The sequence below is a fragment of the Oryzias latipes genome, chromosome 5 (genome assembly GCF_002234675.1).
Source record: "Oryzias latipes chromosome 5, ASM223467v1".
Classification (NCBI taxonomy): Eukaryota; Metazoa; Chordata; class Actinopteri; order Beloniformes; family Adrianichthyidae; genus Oryzias; species Oryzias latipes.
The window spans coordinates 13,883,805-13,907,741 of NC_019863.2; the positions used below are offsets into that span (position 1 = coordinate 13,883,805).

General features: G+C 38.4%; 2 protein-coding genes across 2 annotated transcripts; both read right to left on the minus strand.

The window, feature by feature from the left end:
* Window positions 1-2,528: 2,528 nt before the first annotated feature.
* gpd1 (glycerol-3-phosphate dehydrogenase 1) lies at window positions 2,529-7,835 on the minus strand. The gene is made up of 8 exons (XM_020703226.2): window positions 7,707-7,835; window positions 6,191-6,368; window positions 5,967-6,107; window positions 5,678-5,816; window positions 4,830-4,942; window positions 4,336-4,572; window positions 4,132-4,238; window positions 2,529-3,289 (listed from the first exon to the last, which is right to left on the minus strand). Exons 1-8 carry the CDS (start codon window positions 7,751-7,753, stop codon window positions 3,193-3,195), a joined length of 1,059 nt encoding a protein of 352 aa, XP_020558885.1. The 5' UTR covers window positions 7,754-7,835; the 3' UTR covers window positions 2,529-3,192.
* A 1,056-nt stretch (window positions 7,836-8,891) lies between these two features.
* Window positions 8,892-23,107, minus strand: smarcd1 (SWI/SNF related, matrix associated, actin dependent regulator of chromatin, subfamily d, member 1). Its single transcript, XM_004068815.4, has 13 exons — window positions 22,889-23,107; window positions 17,751-17,929; window positions 16,938-16,980; window positions 15,660-15,782; window positions 14,640-14,762; window positions 14,159-14,275; window positions 13,916-14,017; window positions 13,679-13,840; window positions 12,862-12,959; window positions 12,469-12,604; window positions 11,474-11,596; window positions 10,348-10,449; window positions 8,892-10,072 (listed from the first exon to the last, which is right to left on the minus strand). The coding sequence occupies exons 1-13, from the start codon at window positions 23,069-23,071 to the stop codon at window positions 10,019-10,021; spliced, it is 1,545 nt and encodes a 514-aa protein (XP_004068863.1). The 5' UTR covers window positions 23,072-23,107; the 3' UTR covers window positions 8,892-10,018.
* Between the last annotated feature and the right edge of the window lie 830 nt (window positions 23,108-23,937).

The window sequence follows — 23,937 nt, forward strand, 5'->3', positions numbered from 1 at the left end:
AATTTAGTTTTTCATTCACTTTAAGCTGATCCTAGTTTAGCACTGCTTACTTTGCAACAGCAAACAGTTGTATTTGTCAAATTAACAGTCACGTTGAACACGTTCAATCGTAGCTTTTATTCTCTTACCGCCACAGTGAAAGGAACTCGGTTTCTGTAGACCTGTCTACGTTCATGTAACTTCACAGCACTTGGCTGCCACCGTGAGATGAGGACAGGAATTGAGGAAGTCGGGTGGGTCGGGTCCCTCCCCCGTCGTTGCCTTGAGAAGGGATGGTGCTATGCATGCTTGCACGCAGTAGCGGTTTTAGGCACGGGCCATACGGGCGATCGCCCGGGGCGGAAAAATGACGGAGGGGCGGCACCAGCGGCTCAGCTCTTGTAAAATACTTTATGCACCACTATTGATTTACTTATATCACAGAGTTTGTAACAGCCTGAAACCTGGCGGCGCCCCCGCCCCGCAGCTGCGCTCCCTGCTGTCTTTGAGAAGTAGACGCAAATGTGTGTGAGAAGGAGAAGGGAGGGGGCGCGGGGTGAAGAAGGAGAAGGGAGGGGGCGCGGGGTGAAGGGTGCAGGCTGAGGTGAGCACGGAGCACAAAACGCATGCGCAAACCTGGCTGGATCTTCTTCCAGGGGGGCAACGGTCGCAGGCCGCGGCTCAGTGCTGGATGAAAAAATAAAAATAAAAATTATGTAGCGAATTGGCGCCCCTGGGTGCAGCTGCACGCGCTCCTGCTGGAAATGTTTGACGAACGGGAGGGGGGGGGGGCTGCGGGTATAAAAAAAGTATAAAAAAATCATGCTTTTTTGGTTATTTCAAATAAAAAATGGGAAAACAAAAAAAAATTCTTCACTTAGATGACAGTTGGTTTAGTCGACAGACTTGATACCTATGTCAGGACATTTATGCTAAATGCAAAAACATCTGAAATATGGAGAAAAAAGGTCAAAGTTGGTGCCCAATTTAGAAAGAAAAGAGAAGAAGAGGAGAAAAGAGACAAAGAAAAGGTTATTATCGCATAGCTAGATGCACGTTTTCTAAATTCGAATGCTACCTGCCCTACAACAACAACAACGTTGCAGAGGAAAAATCTCTTGTTTGGTCTATCATGACCAAAACTGAAGTAGGCCCAAATATTGCAAATAACGTCATTTTTAAGATATTTATTCTTAAATGTTTGCTCTGCCTTAACTTGTAACATTAGTTATGATTCGTGTGTCTGTCTGCTCTGCTGTAACACAAAGTTTTTGTTGTGTTTTATTGTTGTATATTAGTTCATAATGTTAAATAAGCTGTGATGGTAGCATGCTGCTGCTGCTTCTGCTGCTGCTGCTGCTGCTGCTGCTGCTGCTGCTGCTGCTGCTGCTGCTGCTGCTGCTGTTAGCTTTTCAAAACTCCAGTTGATCAAGTCATACCTGAGGTCACCAAAGTCTCAGGAGCAACTCACTAACCTGCTGTTGTTAATATCAATCATTCAGGGGGGGGAGCAGATTTCATATGATGACGTTATTGACAAGCTTGCATCAGGAAGGCCACAAAGGTTAGGTTTTAGTGTTTTCTCTTCTTAGTGCTGCAGTTACATTTATTCTAGTGTATTATTAGTGTGATTTGTAGTTTATAATATTTATTTCAGATTGTTTGTGTTTATTAAATATTTCCTAACTGTATTTTCAGTTACAATAAATGGACAAAGTGACTCTATGGGGGGGGGGGGGGGGGGGGGGGGGGGGCGCTAGAGGAGGGCCTCGCCCGGGGAGTAATTCAGGGTAGAACCGCCACTGCTTGCACGATAACCAGTACTTTTCCTTTTTTGAACTTGTAGAACCACATTGCATTTTTTAGATGTGCGTTAATATTTCCCTTCACTCCAGTCAATTTTAGACTAATTTCAAACAGTTTTGTATGAGGCTGAGCGTTTTGGCAGGGATGGGACTGATGTGATTGCAACCCCTAGTGGTCAGAGAGTGAATTACATGCCGGGGAAAAATATCTTGACCTGCATAAAATTGCTTAAAAATTGGAAAAGCTTAAATATTTTCATCATAAAATGTTTCTTATAATTATGCTATCTATGAAATTTAGCATTGCTCCTGGTTTGTATGGTAACACTGGGAATCTTTTAAAGGAGCATCCCCTCATTTGTGTTATAAAGCTGAGGTTAGGCAGCTGCAGCCCTCCATGCTTTCTAATTATAGATGTTCATTTGCCCCTTCAGAGCATGTTATTATTAGATATCTCAAAGGGCAGTTGACTCAATAACTATTCATAGGATCTCAGAGGGGGAATACAATTCAATCAAATGGTAAATATTTTTCACTTCTCACACACATGTCAGATCAGACATTCATGTTTGTGGGATTAAATACTTTTGTTTGTTTTTGAAATGTCAAAAGAGCACAGTTTCAGTTTAAGGTCAGAGGAGCTGCAAGTCACTAAACAAAGCTGATTAGTGATCAAATAGAAGTGGAGTAAAAGAGACAACTCCAGAGTGTATTTCTGAAAAAAGAAACAATATTAGAAAGCAATATTTCAGAACAAGTCCAGATCTTTAATGAGGATCACAAAATCAGCCATCAGGATTCAGACTGAGACCAAACCTTCTCTAAGAGAAAGGCCAATCCTGACGGTCTAGAAAATGGTAAAGGTGAAGAAGAGTTTAGGGTGGCAGCCAGACTGAGCTCAGGTCAGGTTACAGCAGGGCTCCTCTCCTCGTGAATGGAGTCTGCAGTTAACAGCAGGATGTTGAAAACTATCAGGTCCAGTTGAAAAACATCTTGTTGGAGTGGTTTTTATGTCAGTGCTTTTCTTTGGAAAGGACATGCATGACTGGAAAAGACACATTTGTTTAAAGATTTGTGTTAGGTTTCATAACACTATTAGTGTAAAGGCTTTTGTAAGGCATTGCTATTTTATTAAAACATTTAAGACTTGAAAAATGATAGCAAGAATGGAACAATCTCTAAAAACAGACACAGAATTCCAGCTTGTGGCTGCAGGTCAGGTCAAAGAAGAACGATCATAGCATTTCAAACATCTTTTTGAAAGCGAAACAGAGACTGATAGAAGATAAGAATCTGGATTTTTTTGTACCAAAACTTTTGCTTCTGAGTTCATACAGCAGCACTTAATTACGCCCCCCCCCCCCCCCCCACACACACACACACACAAATTAAATAATTTTGTCCATCTTTACATATGCTCAGGATGACTTTGCAAACAGCTAATGAACTCTGTGACAGGTTGGCCATTGAAGCAGATCTCATAAACAGCAGTGAAAAGAGGAAACCTGCACGGGGAGACAGAAAAACAGACATGTGAAACAAAAAGTTCAACATGTTGAGGAACAGGTTTCATCACATACACTTACTCACTAAGACATTAGAGGCCTTTTTCATGCCTGTTCACTTTGTATAAAGACACCTTATGTTGCTCAAGTCAGTCCAATAAAACTGGGTGAAAAAAAACAGTCAATTTCTGTCCATTAATACATTTAGAATTAAAAACACACATCTAGTTTTGGAATGCTTGTTGAAAACTGTTGAAAATCTTTAACACCAAGGCTGGTAAAAGCATGGGCAGGGGGAGCAAAGCCCCCCCCAAAGCCAAAATTAACTTAAAAAAAACTATATACAACAAAAAAGTACAAAAAAACATAAGGATGGACAGATGGACGGACATAGACTGACATAAAAAGAAAAAAAAGATGACTGCAGCCTCAACAGGGCCCAAACTAGTGTCCTGCTTGTGACTGTCCCAAGCCCGGTAAATGCAGAGGATAGTTTCAGGAAGAGCCTTCAATATAAAACTTATAAGACATGTCAAATAGTTCAAGGGAGAAGATAGATAGACGGATAGATTAATCAATGGTATGATGTCATAATTTTCTCAGCATTTAAGGGCCTCAAAGGGATATGACACCCCAAAATCTCAGCACACCCAGACTCACCCCCCCCCCCCCCCTTGATATTCTACCTGCAAGCCGGCTAATTCCAGCCCTGCTTAATGCACTCTAAATTCAATATTGCATGACATGAAACAGTAATAACCATGTTTAATAAAGTACATTTTTTTAACCAAATTGCTCCTGCACTGTCCTACAAATCCTCTAAATAATGGATGTAAACTTACTTCTCCATCATGCTTTTCTGTTTCAATATTTGGTGGACTTCACTGGCTGTTGCTGGACCTTGGAGCTTCTGCCCGTTCAGCAGCTCCTTCTCCAGCTGCTCAATACTCTAAAAAACAAATAGAAATGTTCCTTTATATTGTTTTTTTTTTTACATCAAGATAGATGTAATCCTTCAAATAAAACCCCCAAAAGCTGTTTCATACTTTTCCTGTTTTAGCAAAGGCCTCTCCAATCTTTCGGTTGCGTCCTCCGTAGCAGGTTGTGATGAGGTCGGCGACACCGCAGCTTTCTAGGAAGGTTGCCGGGGAGACGGCGCAGTCTGTGCAGAAGAGTCTGGCAAAAGCGATCATCTCCATTAGACCGAGACGTATCACTGCTGCCTTGGTGTTGTCGCCAAATCCCAGGCCATCACAGAAACCAGCTCCCACTGCCACAATGTTCTGTGATGAGAAAATCAAACCTCACCTCAATTAAAAGATCTACTTTAATTATGTTTACTACAATGTTTATTTAGGCTAATATCTTTGCAGTATATATTTTTTACCTCTCCAAGTCCTGGAAGATGCAATTATTTTTAAATAACTTCAGGGTACAGACAAACAAAAGTGTATTTTTTTGACAAATCAAAACATTAAAAACATCTTCCAGTGTTCAAGCAAAAGTGCATGTGAATAAGTTTGAAAAATAGGGGAGAAACCTTTAGTGCACCGCAGATCTCCACCACATCCGACTCCTCCACCACAGTCACACGAAAGTTGGGGGTCTGCATGAGTTTCTTCAGCAGTGGTCCATATGCTTTGTCTTTACACCCTGCAGAGCAAACATCAGCAGCCTAGTCAAATACAGCTCTGTAAAATAAGCCAATTTCAGTGCAAAATCAACAAAACTAAATGAACTTTTGTAAACAAGGTGTGTCATTTTATTCCATTTGTAGTGTTTAACGTGATCTAATACAAACACTTTTGCAACACCAGCAACAAACAGGTTTACTTTTAATCAGGCATTTCTTGTTTTTTTTGGGAGTATCAGACTTTGGCGATGAAAAATTGGAAAAAAGGATTAACATAAATTATATTCTGAACCAAAAAAACTCAACAATCACATAACAGCTTACATTGTCATAAAGGGTCGTTAACTCGTTATGCATCATCTATTATGTAGGTTTGATGTTCTGTGAGACTGGTGCGTCTCATTACCGATTAGCTTTTCAACGTGTCAGAAAAACGGCTGGGTCAAAAAAGGACTGCAAACTTTTAACAATAAGATAAATATTCTAAATATACTTTTGAAAAACAAAAAACCAAGCTGTTTTTGTCAGAACAGACGTGTAAATAATGAACAATGACTCCTGCAGTTTGACTTCCTGTGACATAAATAAGCAGGAAAGAAAAAAACAAACTATAAACATGCTCACAAGCTGCATTCATTTTAAATGATGAACAGCATATTTTTGTGGACTTTAGGCTCTGCAACATAGGAGAAATTTCTCATTTTTCATTTAATTTAAAAAGAAAAAGTATTTCTTAAATAAACAAATTTCCACACCTATGGTTGTTTCACAGAACTTTTCATCTGCCACTTCGTTGGCGATGTTTGCACCCATGAGGACGGTCATGGTGATGCCGAGATTCCCCTTGATGACCTCAGAGATGAGTTTGAGACCTTCAGGACCTGCATCCACACCCTACAGCAAACAAACAAAAAATGATTCTTGGGTTGTCTGGACTTTTGTCAGATTTATACAATGTGACTTAATCAACATAGGAGACCAATCTTTAATGTTTGATTATAAAGTAAGATTCTGATTTCAGTGTGTGCATTTATCAGATCATACCTTGATGAGAGACATTCCAACAGCATCTTTCTTTATGTGGTCCTTGATGGTGTCACACACTTTTGCAATAAACTGATGCGGCACCACAAATATCAGAATGTCTGCTTCTTTTACGGTCTCAACCAAGTCTGGAACAGCCAGCTAATGGATAAATCATAAAAAACTTCAATGACACAAAAGAGGGGAGAAAACACATGCTCCGTGGACATCAGTTAAAGTCTCACCACGTTGTGGGGCAGCTTATGACCGGGCAGGTACTTGACATTCTCATGGTCTGTGTTGATGATCTCACTGAGCTTCCGGCCATTCACTGTCTCCTCAAACACCCACATTTTCACAGTGCTGTCGAATGTGTCATACTTGGCTGCATTGGCACCAACAATTTTGGCAATGGCAGAGCCCCTGTGGGCGCGAGGACATGACATTTTTGAATTATTCTTAAAATTAACAGGCTACCTATCATTACAAAATGTATCTCTATTTTTTAAAAACTCATTTTTATTGAAAAAGAACTGGACACATCTCATGTGCTTTGTGTAATGTGCAACTTAGGCAGTGCTTTTTCTTTTGTCACTGTTTTTGGAATCAAAGGCCACAAGGAGGACTTTGCTCCTGTGAGGCCAGAGGAGGCCAAAAGAAGTAAGTTCTTTAAAGACAATGGAATAAAACAAGACAAAGGAAAAAAAAATGGTAGCACATTTTTCTTAATAGGCCTACGTAAACACTATTGTTGGAAAGCTAGTCAGCCAACAGACGCAGAAACCAAAACTACACAGAAATTATCAATTTAAACTTTTCTTCTCTGAAGAACCACTCACAACAGAGGCATTTGGTACTTCAATAGCTTTAAATCTATTTCTATTTAGAAAAAAAAAAAAACTGAACCGAGGAAAAAAATCATTCAGTCAGTCTAACAAGAAACCAATGTGCAAAGGTATTATTAATTAGTTAAGAAGGAAAAATAAATAAATAAATATATATATATATATATATATATATATATATATATATATATATATATATATATATATATATATATATATATATATATATATATATATGTTATAGTATATAACAGAATAAAGATAAAAAAAAAACAATTCAATAGATACATTTTTAAAGGTGACAAGAACGTTGTTGATTATTTTGAACTGTTTTTTACAGAGTGCTATACCTCCAAGACCAAGTCTTTCCCTCAATCCTATGTTTTGGGTCAAATAAACTGGAACAAAACACGTGAGTTCACCAATATTTGTTTTGGAGTTAGTTCACAAATAGAGTGGAGTCATTGGCACGGCGGCCTGTCAGCATCCGGATCTTTCCCCCTGAAAACGATATGGGGAGAATTTTGAAATAAAGAACTGGCAGCTCGGTTTCCCACGGTGTCAAACTCGCAACCTTTGTGTCTTCAAGGAGAATACCAGCAATCCCATAATAACCTCGAACAAGCCACTTTGCTGGTCTGAGAGGGGACTACAGCCATAACAAAGTGGGAAACACTTTTCCATCTCAACCAGATCTCATTGAGAAGATGTTGCAGGTCAGAGACTAACATGCTGAGGATTCACTACAGTGTGATCACAGTACAGTCAATAAGTCTGGTTTACTAAAGGTTTTATGTGAGTTCACAGACTTAACAGCAGACATTTGTCAATTATTAATTGCTGCAGTTTGGTTTCCGTGCCAACCACACTTTTATGTAAGTTCAAAAACGGTCTATTAAATCCAGCCTTCACTCACCAGTTCCCTGAACCGATCACACACACTTTCTTGGGCGCTGCCATCATGTGTCACTGACTGTCCAGCAGCTCCTTTCAGTGTGAGGACCCCCCCCAGTCTTTATAACAGCTGCGGCTCAGGAACACCCCCTCCTCGGGGTTGGTTCGCTCTGCAGTGTGATGGTCATGCAGGAGGGAAGGGGCTTTGTGAGGAAGGAGGTCACAGCAACCCACTGACTGATCCAACTCAGCTGATCACATCACTGCAGCTCCACCTCATCAAAGAACCAGAAGAAGAGAGGTTCCCCCAGAACTGAAAGGAGTAAAGTTCACCCGGAGCAGGGCTCTGCAACCCTTTCATGCAAATAGAACCATTTTGGCCACTTTCTTACAGACCAAAACCCAGCCAGAGCAGCAAATCCCTCTTCATAGTTTACAAAAAGTTCACCTTCTTAATGTTTTTTTGGCCACTATGCCATTCTTCATAAAATTTAGCTTCAAAATATTTACAATTAAATTGTTATAATTTTCTAATTTAACATTTATTTTTGACGACAACACACACACACACAAGTTCTCTCAAAATAAAATAAACCCTGGTAAAAAAATGTCATGTTTTAGAATTACTTACATTAAAAATATAAAAAAATCTAGTCAAATGTGACTTTTTCAATCAATGACTTTGCTGCACCGTCTGCTTTTTTCCTTTTACTATTAAATATAAGGATAGCATTAGTGAAAAGCCACTTTAAACAGTCTTTGCATATAAATATATTCTTTAAGAACTTTGCTCTGAAGCTACATTCTGTTGTGCAGGAGAAGAGAAGATGTTTTAAGCTTATTCTAATAAACTGCTCTTGACAGTCGATCAAACCTTTTACAGTCACTTTGCTGAGAAATCTGACATGTTATAAATCTAAACATAAATCACAAATAAACCAAAACTAAAAACACCACTTACACAGATTGTTCATTTTTCTCTTCAAAGCCAAGCGGAGGGATAAGAGCTGCATGTGGTTCTGCAACCTTAGGCTGCAATCTCCTGACCCAGATTAAACAATATATTGATTTAGTCATCACATTTCTGAAAGACAAAAAAAAGAAAAAAAAGAAAAAAAAGAAAAATACTTTCGCTGAAGTAATTTTTCTCCCCAGAAAACTATTATGTAATGATGCTGAAAATATGAAACATTGAGACAGAGGCAGATAATTTTATACATATCCTTTACTATAACATAAGAACATACAGAAAAATAGGTTTGGTCCATGAAAAAGTCTGCAGATTCACAAAATATCTTACAGTCCACCCAGTGTTGGTTTACATCCCACAAGTTTCATTAGTGTATTCTTGTCAATAATTAAAGACATGTCAGTCAAAGATGTTTTTTCCCCCACTTCCAACAGAGAAAACTAAAACAGACCATCTTCAGGCGTGACGCTTCTCACCACTTCATGGCCTTTTCTGCGCTTGGTTAGAAGACATCCAACGAAAAGGTTTGAACTCTAAAGGGCGAGTAAAGACGGAGAGCCTTTCAATACCGTTTCCACTTGTTGAATGTAGACTTCAGCCTTCAGCACTGATGACGCCACGTTATTCTGCTCAATATTTACAAAACTATGTAGACTAGAGGTAATCATACTAGCTATTTCTATTATAACCTGAACTAACGTGATATATTATACAAGTCTAAAACAAGGATCATTATTAGTACAAGAACAAAAAAGCCTTCATACCAAAGGAGAATGTAACAAAGGATTTCCAAACTGCCACAGTGCTGTTTTCTGCTGTGACTGATTTAGCTTTGAAGGGACTCTCACCCTAACGACAAAGCAAACCAGTGACACTTAAAGCAAATATAATATACAGCAAAGTAGCACGACTGATCACAAACACAACAACAATCAATAGTTACTCAGGTAGGCAAGGGTGTTAAGGCGCGTCAAAAGACAAAAATGTTTTTAAACTTAGGGACCAGAATACAATCCATACATCCTTTCTTTAGGGGGGAAACAACGTTTCCCAGTACGGTCTGCGTTCCGCTTTAGAATTGTGTACATGCAGTACTTTTGCACTGAACCGGTTTTCAAATCAAAGGAATGGTACGAAAAGCAGAGACAACTATTTTAAAGGAGTTGTGATATGAAGAGGGGAACAAAAAGACATGAAACTGCAGTGTGAAAACAAAAACTGGCATCCTATTTAATAATGCAATAATCTAGTATCTATGTCTTCCAAGGTTTTTGCAAAACTGAGGAGTTGAGTCTAAATACCCCCCACCCCCCAATACACTGAACAGTTGTCTCCAAAAGACGCGTGCGTGGTCTTCCTCTGCTTCAGGTGTTCCTGATGCCGAGCGCCTGCTCCAGTTCCTGTCGTCTCTGCTGCACCTAGAAACACGTTTCAATCAAAGCTTTGATTATCAGGAGATGACGTTTAACATAAAATGTAACTAGGTTTTAATCAAAGTTCAAAAGTTTTCTGAAATTGATAGGGTGTTCATAATTTTTACTTTAAAAAAAGGAAGAGAATGTTATTGAAGTTATACGCTTCTAATGCAAGCATAATTTTACCACTCTAGCCTCATTTTTCTGTAGTTTTATTGGAAATAATGCATTGAAAAGGATGTTTAGAGACTATAGAACATGATCAGAAAAAGCCTCACCTTTGAGTAGAAGTAGCGGCAGACTGCCTCCTGAGCCCACGGCTGGTAGTAAAACTCGGCCCTCCGCTCCTCTTCTGGGTTTCCAACCACATCAGTCATGGTCTGTGGACAAAAAGGAGTTTTGAACTGGATTTGACATTAGATAGTGCCACAAATAATAAGTAGAGAGTCGACTCATTACCTGGAATTTTGGTGTGTGCATTTGTCAGCTTTTAAATAGAATTTTTTATGAAACCCATGCAAACACTAATGCACACAACCACAGAGCCCACATGAAACCTGCATGACTCCACATAAAACTGAGCAGTTGTTGATGGTAGATCAACATTTGCTCTGCAGTTCATTTGTTCAGAAAAGCTGTAATTGGACAAATAGTTTCACTAGGTATTATTGCCTATTAGGGTCTCAAATTCGGCATTAAAGTCACATCTAAGCCACATCAACAATAGTTTGAATCAGTGTTCCATGAGCCTTTGGAATAAAAACGCTACAATGAAACATAAAGAATAGGCCTGCACAATATACCGCAAATTTATCGTTCTCGCAATATCCAGCTCTGCAATATGCATATCGCAAAAGACGGCGAATATCGCAATAAATCGCAAACCCAAAATGTGTTAAAACAATCTTCTAGCAGCTTGAAGCATTTAACACATCAAATAAATCCCTTTATGCTTTGACCAATCAGATGGACGCCTTCCCATTGTTGACCAATCAGATGGAGGCCTATTATGTTAACCCTGGTCCTGAAGAGCCTCAACCCTGCCTGTTTTCCAGCTCTCCTTAACCAGCTTGCTGTTGATTGGCTGACTCAAGTGATTTCACATCCTGATTGACTGAACACACCTGATTTTGGTTATCATTATCGAGCAGTCTAGGGAGAATTGGAAAACAGACAAGGTTGAGGCTCTTGAGGACCAGGGTTAGCCACCCTGACGTTTGTCCCCCATGTCGACGAGGGTCATTTGGAGTATAATTTTTAAACTGTTGCAATGAAATGGGAATGATGTTTGTTTATTTTTCTATTTGTTTATTTACCGCAAATTTATCGTTATCGCAATATTGATCACTAATATCGCATATCGCAAGTTTTCCTCATATCGTGCAGCCCTAATAAAGAACTTACTTTGAGGTCTCTACACTGAGACTGAAGCCAGTCGTTGATAAAGCCCTGAGGATCTCTGGCAAAACTCAGCATGAACTCCCTCTGGGTTTTCAGCTGGTTGATGGTCTCTATGGTTTCATGAATCTGTAAAAAAGAAGAACATTAAAATAGACCATTACTATTAAGGAAATATGTCTACTTAATGACAACAGCCAAGGAAAAACACAATAATTGTTAATGAGTGTCTCCAAACATTCCCTAATATTGAAGAATTCTGAATGATCAGCTTTAAAACAGTCAATACCACAACATTTGCTTAATCTTTTCTAAATTCAAACAAAAAGTTTTATGAGATGCTTTATTTACATAGAATAAAGATCAATGCAATCAGTTTATCGAAATTTTACTCTCATACTTTTTACAATGTAATATTTCATTACAAAGTCCTTAAAAACAAAGAAATCTTGGGTTTTTTTTAGGTGAACTACTAGTTTCCAATGGTTCCAAACAATGAGGTGGTATTTTGACACTCATATAGAAAATGTATCAAAAATAATCCCAGCCTGATTTCTGCCAAAAAACAACAACAAATAAACAAAAACAATTTGGGCATTGCAGTCCACCTCAACAAATCTCAAGTGAAGTAACTGAATGAATGCCGCAAAACACTAAATAACCTCTCTGTGTTTAGATTGTTGAGTTGACTGGAAACAGACGCTTCACCATGAGACGCCCTTCATCAGGACCACTTTGTTCCCGTCATTGCGATTACAAGCTTTGCAGAAAAATAAATGTTCTGCCTTACTGACCCCAAAACGGGGAGAAAAAAATGTGAAAAAGAAAAAGATGATCTGGAAAAAGAACAATGGAATTATTTCACCAACCTCAAGTACCTGCCAAAGGAAAACCATGGTTCGCTCGTTTAAAAAAGATCAACTGAATAAAAAGCAGGTTGAAGGTTTATCTGCACTCTGAACATTTTCACACCACAACGCATGTCAGAGGGAGGTCTGTACCTTGTTATCCAGTCCTGCAATTTCCTGCTGACTGGCTGTGGACAGCAGGAAGGAGTTCATCTGAGTCTTCAGCGTGTCGTCCACCTCCACATCGATGTCATAACATGCCGTCTTCTTTTGGTCATTAGGGTCCACACTGGTGAAAACCACAGCAGCAGTTTTCAGCTCTATTCACTACTTTGGACAATTAACTTTATTTTTATGCAAAAAAACAAACAAACAAAAAAAAAAGACAAAAAAAAAGATAATTTTGGGAAATGAACATTAAAATATTTTAAAAAGTCTTTATTTATTTCAGCTTTTGTTGTTCGAAACCAAACCAAAACAGTCAAAGATGATGTTTCCTAACGACTGTATCAAGTGTTCAGGTCACAAAGACGACCCTGAGGTTACCTGATCACATGGTTGATGATGATCGGCTCTGGAGGCATGAGCAGCGCATGCAGGCGTTGTGGGATTTCAGAAAACTTCATTCGCTGAGTCTCAAAAATCTGTCAAACAAATGCATATTCCAGCAAATGCTTAGTTTTTTGTGTGTGAAATGCTTATTAAAACATTTGTTAACTTTAAAATTTCTATTCTTTTCCACAACTTGGGAAACCCCGCTCTTTGACCATTGTCTGAAATAAAATAGAAAAACATTTTTATTTCTAACAGTTGTTAAATATTAATTAAATATCGATCGACAAGTTTTATTACATAAGAAAAAAAAATTAACTAAAGAACAGCAGAAGTTCAACATAAACACCCTCCTGTCTTTTGTTTGTTTAGAGTAAGAAAGCCAGACATGAAGCAGGGAGGAGACGGCGTGACCATACAAGGACATGAAGATGCTCAGAGAAGATGGAGTGTGAAAGAAAGGAATGGGAGGATATCAGAAGCAGAAACAGGACGAGAGAAACTATGAAGCTGCTGTCGACAAGTCCTTCTAAAGTTCAAGAATGTACGAGTTGTTCTGATAAATCAACCGAGAGCTGGTAGTCATCATGCAACAGCTAAAGGGAAAACCGTCACAAATGGAACAATCAAGCAAATCAAAATGTGGCTAATCTTCAAAACAGCTAACCTAACAAAAAAATTCCTCTACACAGACTACAAAAGCAGGTAGATTAGCTTCGGTTTGTACTAATCCATCAGGGGTCTTTATGACAGCAGAACAGAATGTGACACACATGAATTATGTCATGTAATGGTGGAAAGTCTGATCTACCTGGTGCAGATATTTGTCACAGTTTATGAACTCTCGCTCATGTGGGTCCTGGAGTTTGTGGGTCTTGACATACTGCCACAGGGCCTGGATGATGACGGGTCTGGTCTGTGTGTGAATACCCAGCATCCGGGCCAGTCGAGGGTCCAGCTTAAACTGAGGGGGCTGCAGGATGCAGAGGAAGCTTGGCAAACAGAAAGAAACCACAAAGATCTGCCACTACGACGCACGGTTCCTTACCTGGTAATCGAGCATGAGCAGGACGGTGCAGCGAACGCTCACATCACCAGGCCTCTTCACCTGGAAACCATCAGTCTCCTGCGTGGTGGCAGTCCTATGCCACTGAAGGAAAGAAAAAAAGAGTTTAATGTCAACTTTGATTAAAGAAAAATTCCATTTCAACAACAATTAAATGAAGAGAGAAAACAGATTTTAACAGAAAGAAAAAGAAGAAATGACTCTTGAGTGAAAAAATGATCTTACTTCTACCAGATGATTATCTGGACCATACAAGTCTTTGTCCAATTCAATCACTAAAGACTTGAAGAAAGACGAGAACTTCCTCTTCTGCTTGGTAGCTTCATACTTGGACACAGCCGTCTGAGATGAAGGAAAAAAAGCAGCATAGTAATATGAACCTTTTTCAAATCTAAACTTTAAATCTGGTTAGGATTTGGTTAGGAGTCAGAGTTCCAGAAACTTCATTCATTTTTTCTTTTTTTAAAGAAAAACAATAATTCTAAACTGGATAAATTAATTCAACCCGTTTGGAAATTGATGATGGATTTGGATGTTGTTTGGATGTGTGCAAAATAAATCTGAAAAGCATGTAGTGCTTAAATAATTTCTATATGGGGTGTTGGATTTGTCTTCATGGTATACAAAGGACTGACTGGAGGTATGATACACGTCTATGACCTGATATGCTTAAAAATGATGTTATAAAAACAAACAAAAGTCTTACATCTTCCAGCAGGCGGCCTTCAACGCGCAGCTCCCATGAAGCCACCGTGCCCTCGCCGTCTTCAGCGTCAGGCTTTGCAGGATTGAAGGTGTTGGATATAAAGATCCGAAGTTTCCTCTTTTGCTAAAAATAAGAGAAAACCAAAACGATTATGGCTGCGACTGCTCCTTAGGTCAAAAAACCTGCTGCAACTCACTAAAAAGCTTTGTCCTAAAACTTTGAGAACCACTGAATTGATTCGATTTTGATATCATAACGTTTTTAAACATAACTGGTAATTGAAACAGAACAAAAGGGAAACTGATGAACAAAAAGTGTTTAATGCTAAAAAATCTGAACCAAATAGTTTTTTACTGCTTTTAGAAACAAAATTACTTAACAAGAAAGTCCATACTATCAAACTATTTGACAAATTAATATATTTTCCAAACAAAGATCCATTCGACTCTCCTTGGTAGATTTTATTGTTAGAATACAGCAGTTAATATTTAAAAGAATAAATTATTTCACTTTTCCATCTAAAGTTAGAACTAGAACAGACTGATAAAGAGCGGTCCGTTCATTTCAGCAGCTTTTCTTTTGCTTTATCAAACAAGCCCGACGTCTAGCTGAAGGTGTTGGTTCACACCGATCAGCAGCCAGTCATTAGATCATTTGGTGGGAGCAAGTCCAAACTTGAGACCTTCCTGGTGATGTTTTAGCAGATCATCCTAACACGTGCAGTAAGAGAGCAGAATCAGACAATCCTGCTGCTGAAAAACTTTCAAATTGTTTTTGATCACTTATTCACAAGAAGATTTTTGTTAAACATGCACCTCCCTTTAAAGTTCGCCCTTTTCCCACAAATCAAATTTTAATTTATAAAATCCCCTTTTAAACAATTGTAGCACAAATTGCTTTACAGATTCCAAATGACAGATTCAAAAACACAAGGAGAGAAACTTGTAGCCACTATTGGGATCAAGGGCTTTGCTCAAGAGCACCATGGTGAGGTGCAATGGGTTTAAAACATGAAAGTACCTTAATGGGCCTCTTGAGGGCCTCCTGAATGTCCAGTCTCTTACGCATTATGGTCTGGTCCAGCTTTCTCTCAAAAGCCAAGAGATCCATGTAAGCCTGAGACTCCGGGACCAGTTCCCTGATCTAAAGAAAACAAACATTTTTTTAAATAAACAAAATAAACTATTAAAAAATGTGAAAACATAAAAATTAAAATAAGGTGGCGTGTTTTGTAACATTTCATCTGTCAAAGCACGCCAATAATTAGGGCTGGGCAATATGGCCTAAAAATAAAACCTCAGATTTTATTTTTTTTAAATTCAATTTCCGATTTTTTCCCCGACCCCCCCACTTAACGAAAGCAACAAGTACAAACGGCAGACAACTTCAAGCAAATTTTGCTTTTATTTAACCAAACTCAAGACAAATGTAACCCCCCTTCTGGGATGAATAATAGATAAATGAACACACTCTTGGAATCAAAGTCCCAGCTGTGTTTAAAGTCACACTTTGTAGTCTAGACTAAAAGAAGACAAACATTCACCTTGAGAGGAGCACAGTTTTCTAAAGGATTAACAATATATTCAAACCCATTGGGTGCGATGTCTTTGGCTATATGCAAAGCGCACGCTTCTGTGATTGTTCTCCACCGTGCCCCTTTCCTGTTATATGCGGAACCTTGTGCAAAGGATTCGGCTAAAGTTAGCTGTTTTTTTGGGTTAATGCGGTTTTGTTTGTCTAGGAGAGACTGGCATTTTTCGTATTCGGCTGGATGTGTCTGTTTCAGGTGTTGGAATAGGTTTGTGGTGCTGCTGCCTTTGACTGCGATGGGCTTTAGGCAAATGTTGCAGCGTGGGCTCTCTTCCTCCACCTCTGTGGCAGCAAACCCATACCAGTTCCAAACAACAGATGATTTTATTCCTTTCTTGCGAACAAACTTCCCACTCTCACCGGTAGCCATGTTGTCGCTTGCCGTTTTGTGTGTGCTATGATGTTGCTGTTTGTCGCCTGCCATACTGCCGTGTGAAACTGACGCTGCAGAAAATCCGGGGAGCCAAAAATGCGCATTTACACAAAAACTCGATTTAGTTATTTTTTTAAATCGCCCGTAACAAAAAATTGAAATTAATTCATTCAATTGATTTTTCGCACAGGCCTACCAATAATCTTTATTAAGTAATCTCAAAAGTTTACACCAGGACTTTAGAAACCCGTAATTCATTATAGAAAGGCATTGCAGGAGTAGTTACACCTCATAGACATGACTAAAGCTAAAACACGCTTTGCTTTAATGCTTACCCGCTGAGGTAGAATTTTATCGGCCATCTTCTTCTTCTTTGTGCTACAAAAATAAACAAGTAAACATGAATACATTTTCATTGAAGCCAAGCACAGTTTGGTGTTTTGAAGCCTAAAAGCTGATCAAATAGTCGTTTTCTGTGATTGGGGATCTCAAAAAATGTGTTGAAGATTCAAAAATCCAGATGCTGAGAAGTTTTAGTGTAGCTGTAAAAATCGGTCTGCTTTAAAGAGCTGGAACAGGAAAAAGAATTGGGAAACCTCAAATAACACAAGGCTGCAGCTTTTCTGCTTAAATAAACTGCTTTACTACAATCACAAAGGCTGTTTATGCAACACTTTACAAGAAAGCCTTTGGATTAAAATTCAAGGCCAACTTCTCTCTTAATTGTTCGAACATCTTTAAAAATCTATCTGCATTTTTTGCATACTTAAATTTCAGATTCCATTATTTTAACAGCACATAGAAATATGAATGGCTGACTTGTCACATAATTTTGAGGAGGAAAAAAAAGAACAAAATTCAAGTGTTAACATTTCAATCATCTGTGCAAACTAAATTAATCTTTTAAAACCTGTGAGACATGCGTTTGCGTCATTACCACTAATAAAAGAATTGACTCCAATGTTCAACCAAACCTTTGTCTATTTTTGGTTAAATTACACTATATATACTCTTTTTAACCACTATTTATCTGAAGTTCTGCATATCACCGAGTACTTCGTGTTTGCTAAAATAATGACAGTAAAACAACCATTTCAGCACAAATGCATTATTTTGAGAGGGCGTGACCAGAGTGAGCTCAGACTTACTGCTGGTTGCGGTTCTGTTGCTGCTGAACCTGCTGAATCTGTTGGGGGGCCGGCCTCTTCCGGGATGGGTCCATAACTCCAGGCATCCCAGGACGAGACACAGGGCTGTTGCCGTATCCTGGGGGCCCCATTGCTGGTCCCTGTGGGGTCATGCGGCTGGATGGAGGCATGCCCGGTCTCTGCAGAGATGTAGCCAGTTGGAAATAAATTTGAATGAATGTGTCCAGTTATAACATTTAGCATTTTTAAACTGCAATGATTGAATAACTTGTAATGATGTAAAACAAGTGGTTTTAAAATCATGTTTAACATGGATATACAGCAGCTGTAGTCGTCTACTGGCTGTAATTGATACTGTTGAACAAAAAACTTCATATGTATGGAGTAACAGGACTGGCCCTATCCTCTGCATAACAGAACAGAATCATTTAAATTTGGCGACCTGGTTGATTTCAAAGTAATTAAAATCATGTTCAAAATAAAAAATCACCAATTACCAAAGAGCATCTAAAGACTCTTCCCCCTTAGCAATAATAAATACAGTTTGAGAGGATCAAATATGTTTATGAAATCTGCTGTGAGAGCAAAGGCTGAATACTGTATCGGATATGGAATAGCTGCAGGAAAGACATTGAAAATGTGGTCAATCTACAAAAAATTAAAAGTGGTTATAAAAGGTGATACAATAGAAAGATATAATAACTCAACGAGATTCATTGATTTGAATTTCTTATTGAAACCTTTTTCTTTTGACCATCGCTAATCGTTTCTGTGTTTATTTCTTGTAATTGTGTACAAATACTGTTTTTATAAATTTGAATAATAAATTTGGATTTATTATAATAAAATGAATAAGTTGATGAACTTCCTCCAAAGTCCCTTTCAAACTATCAATATGGTCATTTATCCTTATACTTATTTTTTATCAGATCAAAAGAAATAAATAAAATATCTGGTTATAAAGTAGATCCAAGACTTTAAGAAATTGGATCAAAGTTTGTTCCGGTTGATGACAGTCTTAAAATAACCCTGAAAACCCAAACTGCTCATTTTTATTGATAAATGCTGAAAAACAAACAAATCATTGATATGTAGATTTCCTGCAGAGCACATTTCTTACTGCTTAAAAGAACACGCTAAAAAAAAAAAAAAAAAAAAAAAGGCAAAGACAAGACAAAGGCAATCAATTAAAAATCGTATGTATTTGGGCCTTAATAATATGAAATATGTAGCCTCAACCATGAATAAAAAGGTTAACAATGACCTCCTCCCCAACAATTACAGCTGTGATGCAACTGTTCTAATGTTCTGAAGTGCTCAGACTTTCCTATAACAAACGCTTAAAAAAGTTAACAAGAAATCTTAATAATTAATTGTTTTTTTTTTCATTCTGAAAGGTGCAGCTTATTTCACACAATGCAGGAAAAAGGGAAAAACATTAATTCAGGTAGTCATGCTTTCTGTAAATGCAATATTTAAAATGTTAAGTTACAAAGAAATGAACGCCTACCAATCGACAATACATTCAGAAAAAAATAAAATAATATAATAACAGTAAATCATGACTCACACACTATGATACGCTAGCAATTATAACCGACCTAACTAACAAAAAAACAAAACAAAGATATCCCACTCACCAAGCCATGTGCTAAAAACTCATACAGGCGACTTCTTGTATTTGACTGCATGATTGCAGATTAGGAGTTTTAAAAAAATTGACCACTAATTGCAGGTTTTCCTCCAGCAGTCAGTCCAACAAGTGAGGCAGATAAAAGCAACACTCAGTCTGTGGTGGAAGAGAGGAAGAGGGACCGACTCCAACAAAGCAGTCCTTGCCTTTTCAATGCAGTGCAGTGTAGGCAGAAAGGGACTGTGCCGAGCATTTAGTGCTTTCTACGCTGTAGATCAGTATGACCTTGGTCTGCTGAAGAACAAGTGGATATCTCTAATATTCAGAGTATGAAGCCTCTTTTTAGATTGTGTTGTGAAAGGAGGCCTGTGTGAGGGAGAGCTGCCAAGGATACAGGAGAGAAAAAGAAGATGTAACATCTTTTCACCGAGCTGTTTCAAGTTTAGTGACGTTCTTAAATGTTCAAGTTCTTGCAGATTTGTCAAAGTCAATTTAGGAATCAAATACAGACAATGTACTTCAGGATCATTTTACTGTTGGAGCCGGAACACAAAGAACATAAAAATGTTTTGTAACAGAAAGACCCTGGTGTTGTTTTTATATTTCTTGTACCGGTAGAGAAATTCAGAGCATTCACCAATTATGGCAGTAAATTCTGCCATTATACTTGTGTGCAATTCTTGTGACTGAATGCTTGTGAAAATACAAAAAGAGCTCAAAAGGTTTGACAAAGATGCAACTAGGGCTGCATGATATGAGGAAAACTCACGATATGCGATATTAGTGATCAATATTGAAATGACGATATAACTTGCGATTTATGAACAAATAGCAAAACAACCAAAATCCTCATTTGCATTTCACTGTGGTTTAATTTAAATAAGAGTCAACATAACTAAAATTATTTTCCACATGAAACTAGTCTTCATGGGAGGCGAGCTTCTAACAAAAAGGCTTCATCCATAAATAGATTTATTTGATTTGCTAAATAATTACAAGCTGTCATAAGATTGTTTTAGCACATTTAAAGTAACAATTTATTGCGATTTTCGCTGTCTTTTGCTATATGCGGATTGCACAGCTTGATATCGCGATAACGAGAAATTTGCCATTTATCGTGAAGGCCTAGATGGAACAGTCAACAGTATCCTTTAGTGGGATTGGTCTTTAAATCACAAAAATAAACAACTGTAGCCAAATCACTGCCTTAGTGAAAAACATTTTTTCATCGAAAGTCTTTTAGATAAACAGACTTCAACATAAACCCACTAGGGTTCAATCCAAATTCTTCCCCTACCCCTCCAGCTTCTCTCTTTCCCTCCAATTGTAGGGGCATTTGGGGGTAGGGGTGTTAGTTTTTGGAATGGAAAACCTTCACTGCGCGGAGGGATACGGAGCCCTCCAACGCAAAGGTGTTCCGCATGTTCTGTGCCGCAAAAGAGAAACGTATCTCTGCAAGTGGGTGTGCCTTGAAGCACAGAAGTTTACACGTAAATGTAAGTAAATACTTTTTGTTTTAGCATGGCTTTTTAATGTTCTAAAACCCACGTTATTTACTTCTGATCGCCACCCGCTAACGTGGCTGACCGACGACGATTGATGACCTCATCGAGTCAGAGTGACGTCTAAATGACTATTTTTATATGACACTCCATTTGGAGGGCTAACTGTAGGTGTAGGGAGAAGTAGAAGTGGGGGAAGAACTTGGATTTGGTCTAGGTATTGTAAATATGAAGTCTGAACATCTAGGACACTTTTAAAACCCTAAAAGAACTGCAGAAATGTAAACTCTTTCTCTTAGTCTGTTTCAACACAACAAACATCTTTAGCATTAATGTTAAACTTCTTGAAAACGGTGACAAAGGTTGCTGCGTACACTACTCCACACTAAAATTTGAATCACCAAACTAGCTAGCTGTACTTCCACGTTCCATTTTAATTTATGTTAGCCCGCCACTAACAGCTCACTTCCCTCATCATTTTTCACTGCCATGTTACTTTCCCCTCAAGTTCCACAATTTGTTTCCACCAAAACATCCCCGCCTAATAGAACTGGACTAAGTGACCCCCCACCCCCACCCCGGATGTCAAATAGGAAGTACCTGCTCGAACGTGTGTAAACCCCGCCTCTAATGATTGAAATGTTTAATTGACAGACTCTCCTGAGCCTGCTTTCAGTGGCAGAGATGTGGACTAAGATAAAAGCTTAATCCTGATTGGCGACAGGAGTTGCCATAGAAGCGTCGACTCCTACAGACGCAGGCTCATCACCGTTTACTTAGGTGGTCTGGCTCCAACATGGGGATGAGTGTACTGCAGATCTAACAGCGACTGATGGATTCATTTTGCTGGAGCTGAAAGTAAGGCGTTTTTTTTTTCTTTCTACGGGTGACGTCAGACTCGCTCAGTCCAGTTCTCTTATACAGACAATGACATCACCACCCACCTTTCCATCAATTAAGAATCAAACGATCTTGATAGATTTATAAATAAGATACTTCTCCATTCCCTGCTAGTTTATAAAAATAAAACATTTTTTGAAGTTTTTCAAGGTTAAGATCTTCAATTTCTAAAAATATTTATCATGCCCTCAAGTAAATTCTGAGTTTACCTCATTTGTAATTGGTTAAAAGTATGAAGACTCCTCTCAAAATTGGGTGCATGTCTTTATTTTAAAAAAATTAATTCAGGTTGGTAGGTAGGTGGGTGGACTTTTAAGTTTACCATGCCCCCCCCCCCCCCCCCTTTTTAAGTTTAACAACTGCAATGTATGAGTAAACTATGTTGCGTGTACTTTAATAGCAAAACATTACCAAGCGTTGTATTATTAACAAGTAGAAGTTCTCGACGGCGGAGTTACACCTAAAACCTGACCAAAAACTCAATGGTTCCGTTAAGTAGAAGTCAAATCAAATGCCAATTTTTAAACGTCAGCAAAGAGAGACGCGACAAATACAAGCGGGTTTTCGGAAATTACCTTTCAGCAAATTTGAATTTAGACTCACATGACGGTAGCAGCCAGATGTTTTCGCAGAGTACGGTTCCTGAGAGGCGGACTTTTTACTTTCAGATTTCCCAGAGGAAATCAATGGATCCCGTCAAAACGAGACGTATTCATAAAAGTTGATAGATTTAATCAATCTGTATATGCCAGTTAACTCCACACAATCAGTAACTAGAGAACTACGACGAGCGTAACACAGTAACTAGTTACTAGTTAGCGTTAGCAGGCGAGGTAGCACAGTTTCATGTAAGCTAACCTTCTGTTAGCGAGCGGGAGGTTTAGCAAATTCAAACATGATAAACTCATAAAAGTCCGCCAGAGCGCTCGAAAAAAATATTTATTAAAAGTCGATTACTTTTAATGGGTTTCTTAAGTTCTATTGAACTGGGCCTGTAGGGGGACGGGGGTTAATGTTAGCCATTGGCGACAAAGCAGCGATGAGTGGCTTTGTTCTACTAGCGGACCGGCTAGCATTGACGCAAAGATGGAGTGATAACTCACCGGGTACCCAGGCCCAGGCATTGGAGATCGGTACATGTGGTTCTGACCAGCCGAAGATGGACCCATTCTTCCAGTGGGAGTCCCGGGTCCCATGCCTGGTCCAGCACCGGGTACAGGTTGTCCAGGTCCAACAGCTCCACCACCACCAGTCGGTGCAGACTGAAACCCCCCTCTGGACGCCATCTCCTCACTAGATGTCGCCTCCGGTGGAGCAAAGGAACTAACGCGAGAGCAACTGAGGCGTTCACTTTGCGATAGCGCCCTCTACTGTTCTCTTTTGACACTGCACGATTGCCCACATTAAGAGACAAAGGATAATTGTGGGGTATGAAGGCGTAATATAGGCTATTTCTTAAAAAAAACATTTAGTATGTTCCTTTATAATATTTTAGTATTTTTCGTGAAGTTTTTTTGTTTTGTTTTTCGTGCTATTTTTTTTAAATACAAGAGCAAAAAACAACAAACAGGCTGGGCAGCTACTCATGAAAACTACAAGAAAAACTATAAAAGTATAGTTCATGTAGTTTAAAATATGTATTAATATATATCAATATATACATGTATATGTATTAATATTATTCATATATAGTTTAAAATATATATTAAAAACACGAAAAAATCTGTCTGGTCTGTAGAAAATAAAACAATTAAAATAAAAAAAGAAAGAACATTTTAATTAGCTGGAGTAATACAGTCCTGACAAGTCCTAACAACCAGCATTCAATTTACATGATTATATGCACAAGAATAAAGTCAACGGGTAGGCCAACCATATTGGAGTAATTTAGGACGCTATTAAATTGTCTTCTTTCTTTTCATGTGAATTCACTAATCTGTTCTATTGCCTTCTATATGTCTTTCATTTATCAAAACAGAATACATTGTTTTTCAATTTTCTCTTATCGAACAAAATAAAACTTAGAGCAAAACAAAATGCCCCAAAACATTATTAACTTTTAAAGAACACATTTAAAAATAAAAGTTTTCATTTTAATTTAGGCTACAGTACAAAATCAATTGGTTCAACAGTGGATTGCTGATATTTTTCA